General features: G+C 42.3%; 1 protein-coding gene across 1 annotated transcript in view; it reads left to right on the plus strand.

The window, feature by feature from the left end:
- Positions 1–9,277, plus strand: part of SDK1 (sidekick cell adhesion molecule 1) — a gene marked incomplete at its 5' end in the record, with an annotated part of 212,530 nt that overhangs the window by 131,809 nt on the left and 71,444 nt on the right. The window contains 4 exons of the mRNA XM_009890061.1: positions 6–28; positions 1,922–2,159; positions 8,086–8,201; positions 8,459–8,648. Coding sequence (XP_009888363.1) covers positions 6–28; positions 1,922–2,159; positions 8,086–8,201; positions 8,459–8,648 — 567 coding nt within the window. The remainder of the gene's footprint in view (positions 1–5; positions 29–1,921; positions 2,160–8,085; positions 8,202–8,458; positions 8,649–9,277) is intronic.

Raw genomic sequence — 9,277 nt, forward strand, 5'->3', positions numbered from 1 at the left:
CTGCCCCAGCCTCTGGCTGCTATGGGTGGTGAGCCCGCCCGCAGTGACGGACGGGGGCTTGGGATGCGGCTGCTTCCCCGGGGAGCGGGGCCAGCACTCGGGAATGCCTTTTTCGTGCATTCGGCATAAGGAATTACATTATTTCCTTTTTCAGAATAGTCGGAAATCTGAGACTTACCATAAGTGCCCTATTAATCACTTAAATTGCCTACTGCCACTATTTCTGCCACTTCGTCAGGGGAATATATCCCTGTGTGTAAAACTTTGGCTTTTGAGACCCGCTGGTTCCCCAGTCTGGGTCAACGAGTGGGACAGGAATATAATCCTTGAGCCAATTTGCGGTTTCCCGGGGCTCAGTGGTTTGCTCTGTACAAAAGAGTCCCCAGAAGGTGCACGCCGGCCGTTGGCATCCAGCCCGCAGGTACCCAACAGCTGTGCTGCAAAGGCGGCAAAGTTTGGACGTTGCACTCCTGCAGGAAGATGATATTCATGGGGAAGGGTGTGGAGTTGCGGCATAAAACATAGAAAGAAATGATTAATTGCGAAGATGCAGTGATTGATGACATTGTTGTGCCCCTTTGACTGTCTCAGTTACCTGCAGAGTTGCCACGTCGGGATTTATCTGGCAATTAACCTGCTCCAGAATGGTTTTTCTTCTCCCCCGTTAGGCAGAATTTTCCACTGGGGTTACTGTGGTGTGAAGTTGATGAAGCACAGGTTTCCTTTTGCCCAAATGTTAGCTTTTCCATGCATAAACTCATTATGGCTGGAAGTCAGAATCCGGCTAGAAATAAGAGCGTTGTTCTCCCGTCTGAAAGGAATAATTCCAGTTTCTCAGTGGGACTCTGCTCTTCATTCTGAACCTTGAAAGACCAAAACATCAAACTTGTCACCTCACTATCCATAGAAAAACCATTGCTGTTCATTTGATAGGACCCACATAACTCGCTTGTGGCTTTACCGTGTGAATAAGATGTCCACATTGGTAAACCTTTGGTACTATATCCAGACCTACATATCTTCCATCCAGATTAACTCAAGGTTGCTTTAAGAGACTTTAAAACATGTTTAAGATCGCGTTTCCTTGCTGTGCTACCTGGAAGCCTGTTTTTCCGGAGTCAAACTGTGCAGGGTTCAGGAGGAGCAACAGCCACAGCTAAAAATGACCCGATATACCTTTTTCATGCTTAATAACATCAGTATTGGAAAGTGTTTAATCTCTTTGTTCAAGACCTGCAGGTGAATCTGCGTCCCCCTGGGAGCTGGGAATTCCTTCCTTCCTGCAGAATAAGGGTCACATTTCTCGCCCCGCTTGCCTGCGGGATACAGTCTTCTAAGCTGTGAAATGTTAATGCGTATCAAACTTTCCCAGTGCTTCAGAACTGAATCTCAGCCATCCGTGGCATCATGTAGTTAGTTTTGCGGGGAGAAACTCTAAACTTCGCGAAGTAGGCTAATTATTTCGTATTTTAATCTCTGAAATTGCTTGGGGAGTTAGAATACTAGAATAAATCTCTGCTGATAAATGAGTAGGCAGAGAGTCAGTAAAAAAAGTAAAAAATGTACGATAAATGAATTTGTCACATGCTTCAGCAATTTATCATTCATTTCCATAATTAATCACAAAGCTCTGAAATATATTGTATTCATATCATCTCTGTTGATACACCCACAGCAAATGGCACAGTTCTGTGAGCGTATCAGTTTGGTTCAAAAATTAAGGTAAAATTAAAAGCAAATTTCAAGCGACACGGAAATTTAGAGATTGTGAAACATAAATAAAACAGAAGATCAACCTCTTGATCTTCTTTGCTTTCCTATGGCCTTGCATGAGTTCCGGCGGCCCCGGTGTATAGTGTGGAAAGCTCTGGTTGTGTGTTCTCTATAGGAATATTGTGCTTTTCTCTGTGTCCTTCACCAGCCCCTCCCCGACACACAGTACAACGGCAATCCGGAGTCAGTGGGGTACAGGATAAAGTTCTGGCGCGTAGATCTGCAGTCTCCCGCCCTGATGAAGGTTATTAATGACCGATTGGAAAGAGAGTACACGATTGAAGATCTGGAGGAGTGGACAGAGTATGAGCTGCAGATCCAGGCTTTCAATGCCATCGGGGCAGGACCCTGGAGCGAAGTAGTGCGAGGTCGTACACGGGAGTCCGGTAAGTCAAAGCACCGTGTCTGCTGTGAAGGACGCATCTGAGGACATCAGCATTTTCTGTCCTTTTGTTCAGTTTTGTTTTGTTTTGGGTTTTTGTTTTGGTTTTTTTTTTTTTGGTTTTTCTGCTTGCTGACCCATTAAATCTAAAATGAAAGAAAAAACCACAATGTCTAGATGCACTGAAGGCAAAAAGACGTATAGACATTTGAGGGAGGGAGTTATTTATTTTATTCCGACCCCGCTTTCATGCATAAACCTGCAGGTTATTTATTTAAAGCAAACAAAACAACCTCTCCCCATTCCTGCCCTCATTTGGCCGCAGTATGGCCAGCACGAGGAGAAGCTTGCACGCAGCCTTCTCTGGCTGCTTCCTCTCCCTCCCCAGTACCCCATCGCCCCTCGGTCTCCCCTTTTCCCTGTCTGCTTCTGGGCTCGGGCGGTTTTCCTCACGGTTGTGCTTATCTGAAATTTAATTTCAAGCACCAAATATTTCTAAAAAGGCATGAGTTATTTTAGAGAGCTGACTACCCGTATAGAAATAAAACAATTATCTGAGCTTTTGATGATACGTTTTCAAAACTGCCTTCTAAAATTGTGTGTACAAGGCTATATAGACATAACCTGCATATAGACATAACCTGCATATAGACGTAGCCTGCATATAGATGTAACCTGCATATAGACCTGGAGCGTGAGCCCCGTGTGGTCTAGCTGAATTGTCCGTACTGGAACAGAGACTTCAAAGATCAGAAGCAAACTCTCAGTCTCGGGGAACAGTAAATTATTGTTAGCTTTGTAGCAACAGTAAAGACAGATCTTGAAAAGCTGCTTGCTAGCTGCAAACTTCCACAAAACCTATTTCCAAACCTACCCCACATGCACATGATAAATTAAAACCTACATTGCAAGTGAATAACAAAATGGGTGACGTATTTGGTTTAAAAGTTGAATAATAAAAGCTCTTTGTGACCTGTATTTAAGCGAGGTTCATCACTGATATTTTTTCTTATTATTGTTTCCTATTTTCCTTCATTAAAAATGTTTTGGAATTCGATCTTCTGCATACCCTACGCTTATAGACACACATATGCATGTCTGTGCACCCTGTACCACGCAGCGTCGCTCAGGGGGGAGCGTGAACGTGCTGTACGCGGCAGCGTTTGGTCTGCTGGTTCAGATAACTATCCTTTGAACTAGCTGAGGAGAAGGCTAAACAAAGTCATCACCCTCCCTTAAAGTGTGGCTTTTTGGGAAGTAGTAATTGGAAAGCTATTGCCAGAGGTATTTTAAACAAGGCGTGCTTCTGCTGGAGTTAGAGATAGCATGACCCAGACAAAATAGTTTTGAAGTGTTCTGTGTCATAATAAAAAGATACCACATTCTCCACTTTCTCCTTTCCACTGCTCTTCAAACACTTCTTTTGAAACGTAGTAAATACTAAGATTAAGTGATTTCATAAAACCTTAGGATTATAGTGCTCTTGCTCAGCGTCTAAAGATCAGAGGTTACATGTGTATTTGGCATTTTCCTTTGCAGTATTAAAAGAAGGTTGACTTGAAACTGATTGTAGGAGGCACACAGAAACCGGGATCAAAATAACACAAAGCTGTGATCTAGGCCATAAGGACTCATTTGTTTTTTTTCATGTGTTTTCTTTGATACTAACATCTGATTTCTTGAATAGAGCAAGTCAGGGCTCAGACTTTTGGCTGTGTCTTTTTACGTTTCGAATATACAAGAAGTGCTGGCGTAGCAGCAAGCTGCACGAGAGAACTTCAGGGAATCTGCAGTTAACCTGTATGCGCAGTCAAATGGGGTTAAAATGCAAATAAAAGATATCTAAAGACAGAGAGAAAGGTCAAAGCATTTTTAGCTCTGTCTTCTGAACTATAAGGAAAATTGTATTTATCGCTTATGTTTTCAAAGGACTTTAAAAACAGGTGTCCGAAATATTTCTTTTTCCATTTTGTGGATACAGAGTGTTAGAGAAGTTGGCTTTGCCTGGTGCTGCAGATTGTAAGCATCCCTCACAGCTGGCCAGAGGTGGCTCGGCCCAGCATCACGTGGTGGTTCATTGGCAGAACTCACAGTTCTGTGTTTAACACCATCCAAGGAGCCGAAGAAGCCAGAGCCCGGGCACTACGTCAGCTCGTGGTGCCTAATGACAGTGCGGCCACTGGAGTCCAAAACCTCTATTGAAAATAAAGCTGTACTTGAGCACTTCTGTTTATTCTAGGATGTGCGATCGTATCACTGATGCCTGAGCACACATGCTAACAATAAAGGAGCAAGACGTTACAGGTACTTTCTGGTTTCTGAAGCTCTTGAATATAAAACATCTTGAAACCAAAGAAACTCTGAGAGAGTAAATCATGCTGTAGGTTTTGGTAACCCAGGCTTGGAAAACCATTGGGAAACCCTAGAATGGAAATCTGGGATAGGATTGCAAGCAGCTGAAGGTGGAGGGGGATGAACTGGGATTTTTAAACAGGACAGGTTTTATCAAACCAAAATGTTTTTATAATGTTAGAAATTAAATAACTCATTAAATTTTACAGTGTAAAATAACTGCAGAGTTACAAGCTCAATTTCCACTCAATAAATTGACAATGACAGTAGGTACAATATGGAGAAAGCAAGAAAATGCAAAGACCTCTAATGTATTAGAACAACCTTGGCAGGGCTGCTTCCTTTGAGATATAAACCCTCTTATTTTCAAACAATTCATCCGAAATACACCTAACCCAGTGCCTTAATATTTTGAGGGCTCCTAATATTCAGCTACGTGAGTGCGTACCCTTGTCTTACAAAATCAGCTGCTGTAGAAGGGTGGTCACATATCTGTGGCAAGGAACAAGCTCTTGATGTTTCGGAGGCTGACCTTCGTGAAGCAGTTTCTGTGGTGTGATAAAGCATCGCTTGATAATTCAGATGTGGTCCAATGTCACTGCAGGGATTTGTCAGTTTATTCACGCTGAGAATTTGGCCTGCGGGGATCTAATTTTATGGGCAAAATGGTTGTGTACTGCAGCTACGCTACTTTTGCCATGAACCTTGCTCTAAATTTGCACTTCTTAATTGACGTCGGATGTACAATATGCCAGCTTAATTTGTACTTTCCAAAACCAGTAATGGATGTTCAGCTAAAATGAGCTGCAGAGGTGGAGAGAACCACTGCATCCCACCATGTAGCTTTCTTAGAAAGCCGGAATACAAGGTAGCTTATTAAAAGCTGCTTTTGGCCCAGTTAGAGACATAAAACAGCATCATTTGCTATATATCAAATATGGCTATGTCAGATGTAAAGAGGATGCACGATCTTAGATGCCAACACAGATAACCTTAAAAACTTGAGTTCTTATTGAAGTTCCAGTGCAAAGTGCCAGTAACTCTCTAATTTCTTTCGTTTGATCTTCTAAAGTACATCGTGCAGCTGGCAGTTTGCTGGATTAGCTCATCATTTAGTTGCAGTATTTCCGGTTCATTTCGTTAAAGCTCTGAGATTTTTTTGGACACCGTTGCTTGGCTTCTGCACTGTTGTTGCGGGTTACTAATGAGAACTCGGCTTTGGAGCTTATAACAAAGTCTTCGGCGCAACAGTTAAGGAAAGGAGCATTAGAGAAGGGAGCTTGCAGAGGAAAGAGGGATCTATAAGCCTCTCTCAAACCCCTAATTAGTCTTAGCAAACTATAATTTCTTTGAATCAGGATATCCTGAGAGAGGTCGGAGGAATGAAGGTTACGTTTCAATTTGTTCTTAAAGGGTCGATCAAAGTCTGGTAGTTGATAAAAGGCTGGCAGCAATAAGATCCATAATATCGGTTGCAGGTGCTGAATTCATACATCCGATTAGAATAAAATTCTCAAAACTGATACGAGAACCGGGGAATTGAAGCACACTCAATGAATGCGAGTGTTTTTTTGCCATTTAGGCATTGGGCTTAGATTCCTTTCCAGGGAGAGGGGACGTTCAGCTGCTCTGGCTGTCACTGGGAATTAAGAGGAGTCTGGGCTAATAAATCTTCAGCTCGACCATTCTCTCCTTTGTTAGCTTTCCCGTCCCCCTGCCAGCAGCGTGATCCTACACACACCTCAAAGCAGTGGCTCACGCAGGGCCAGCCCGGGCACAGCCTCCACCTTTTGTGAATTCGGGAACTCTCCTGGCTGCTGATCAAAGAGGAAAAGAAATATTTGTAAAATAAAGAAAGTTTTTCTCGCCTGAAAGGCTTCGAACCAGATAAAATAAAAATAAACGTGGCTGGAAAGGGCTGCTTTCCTCTACGCATTCTGGTTTCCTGCGACCCACCTCCACCCTTTCTTTCTCCAGAAGTGATTCATGTGGGAGTAGCTCTTTGTGAAGATCTACAGATAAAGTTATGGCAGCTATCCAAAGACATTCATGGCTCCTGGCGATCTATTTTCCTTTAACATAATTATATCCTTGTGGGGGATAAATCTAGGAGAAGATTTTTTTTTAAAAAAAAAAAGACACTTCAGCGTTGGAGGGGGAAAAAAATTGGATTTTAGTCTGCTGCGGTGTTGTGAGCTGGTGCTCTGTTTCTCATGTCCCAAATAATTGGTAACAGGGAAATTGTTTCAGAAATGACTATCTCTGCGGTTAACCTTGAGTGCACAAGGGTGGGGGGCGGTGTGGTTTTTTTTCAATTTATATTAATTCTGCTGTCACACTCATTATCTCGTTCATGTTGCTAGGAGCTTCGGGAGCTCGCCTTCAAAACAGCAGATCCGTTCTTTCATTCGGACAGCCGGGAAGGCATTACTTTTGGCAGAGATTTGTGCTCCTTTTTTGTGATATATTCAGGACCTAATCAAGCCTTACTGTCCATAAGTGCTTGTGTAACATAAGGTGGTAAAACGTTCTCTTGAGGTCTGACAGGTGTATCGTGCTTGAGAAGAGATTGTACCCTTCAGATGCTGGAAATGCCACAGGAAAAAAAATAAATAACATGCAAAAGGGCAGCATAAAATGTGAACTCTTAAAAATAGCCTCAAATTCTGCTTGTGTAACATGGCGTGCTATTAAGCTTGCCCGCAAAAGCTTGCAGTTGTGTGGTTGCTCTGCAGCGGTTAGAGTTTTAATGGCATGAGAAAATGCAAGTTTGCTCTTCTCTTGAGTCAGAGAAAATTACAGTGTTCCTGTGCCATCAGTTCTAATGATGTTTCCAGTTTCATAAGAGCCAATTTTGCAACATAAATGAAATAGGCATATCTTTCATTTACACCATATCAGTCCCTGAAAATACACCTTGCGTTAATGTATCCGTCTATAATTGATGTATTACAAATGTTGAGCACTATCACATAATCAAAAGCTTTAGAGGTTAAAGAACTTCCTACTGAAGTGGGAGTGCAATCCGTTGGCTGAAATTGTGGCTAACTCTAGACAAGATGCTATACTTTCCTTTCAGATAACATAGGGAGCCAGGGTGGTGTAAAACTTCTTGTTACAATAGATCATGCCGTTAGATAAACTCCCATTCATAAAGTTTTCCAGCTTTTGGCATAGGGAAGTAAAATGTATGGGAAAGAAATACTAGGAGATGCTACAGAAGTCCAGCAATTTCAACTTGGTTCTAATTACTGCAAATACATAGAACGTGAAATTTATTCATATCTGTCTCTATTTACTGTCTGTCTGTATGCACTGTTTATTATTAAACCTTTAGCTCTTTACAAACGTTGTGATTTCTGAGATGAGTGGGCAAGAAATTGTGAAGCAGACTGAAATACAAAGCTGATGCAGAATGAATACAAGAGAAAGGATTGTCCAGAGCCTTTTCCTGTCCTGGATTTGAATGCTCTTCTATGGGAATCTGAAACAATCCCAAACAGATAGAGAGATGGAGCAAAAAATGATCTGGTACGTCTTACCTATTTCTGCTTTCTGTTAATGCCATGTGATTCCAGTTCCCTCTGCTCCGCCTGAGAATGTCTCTGCTGAAGCCGTGAGCTCAACCCAGATCCTCCTGACATGGACCGCAGTCCCCGAGTCCGAGCAGAATGGTCTCGTCCTGGGTTACAAGGTATGCAAGTGGAGTTTCGTGCTTACTTAATTTTTAATGCTTACCTGTATATGTTTTTGCATTTGTTGTTTATTATTCGTCTGCTGGATATCTATAGCATTCCAAAGTCAGCCAGAGAAAGTAAAGGAAACATGCTGGTTTTGAATATAATCTCATTTTCTTTTGTGAAAAGGAGGAATCTAAAATGCGTACCCCTCTTCTCAGTCCTCATGTAACAATCTTTTTCATTCTATATTTCATACACGTTTATTCTGCAGATACTTTTCAAAGCGAAAGATTTAGACTCTGAACCAAAGAGCCAAACAGTAAGAGGTAACCACAGTCAGTCTTTCCTGCTGTCTGGCTTGCGGAAGTACGTGCTCTACGAGATCCAGGTGTTGGCGTTCACTCGTATCGGGGACGGAGTCCCCAGCGCTCCTCCAGTTACTGAAAGAACCAAGGATGATGGTAAGTTTACAGATTACCAAAATAAGTATCTTGCGTGATCCAACTTTTAAACACTGCTTTTTGTTAGTGATACAAGTGTAGACAAAAGCCCAAACTAAGGCTATTTGCTGGGGCTTTTTGCAACTTCGAACCTAAAGGACTGGGTCCCTACCCAGTATAACTCAGCACCATTGGTCAGGGGCTGAGGATTTGGCAAAACCACAGAAAACCAGAGTCCCTCATTTCATCTTTCTCTGAAGCTGATGAAGAGGAAAAAAACTACTAAAATTGTACTCGGAAGCTCAATGTAGACAATTTCTATTGAAGACAATTTTGAGTCCAATTATAAATTCCTATTGAAGTTCAATCATGCTCTAATAAAAAAAAAGTAAAAGTGCTGCAGTTGAAAGCAATAAACAAATCTGGGTCTGATTGGTCTGAAGGAGAGATACAGAAATTGCAATTTCAGTAACCCATTTTCAGTTCTTTTCCAAAAAAAAATAAGGCATTGACCCTGGAAGGTGACCATAGCAGCTTCCTTTTGCGACTGCCTCCAGCACTTCCCACCAGCTCAGGGACTGCCGAGTGCAGGTTGATGCGTTGAAGGAACCCAAGCGAGCTCCTCGCCCCGGCGCTGCCCGCACACCTCC

This window comes from Charadrius vociferus, unplaced genomic scaffold, assembly GCF_000708025.1.
Source record: "Charadrius vociferus isolate BGI_N301 unplaced genomic scaffold, ASM70802v2 scaffold18, whole genome shotgun sequence".
NCBI lineage: Eukaryota > Metazoa > Chordata > Aves > Charadriiformes > Charadriidae > Charadrius > Charadrius vociferus.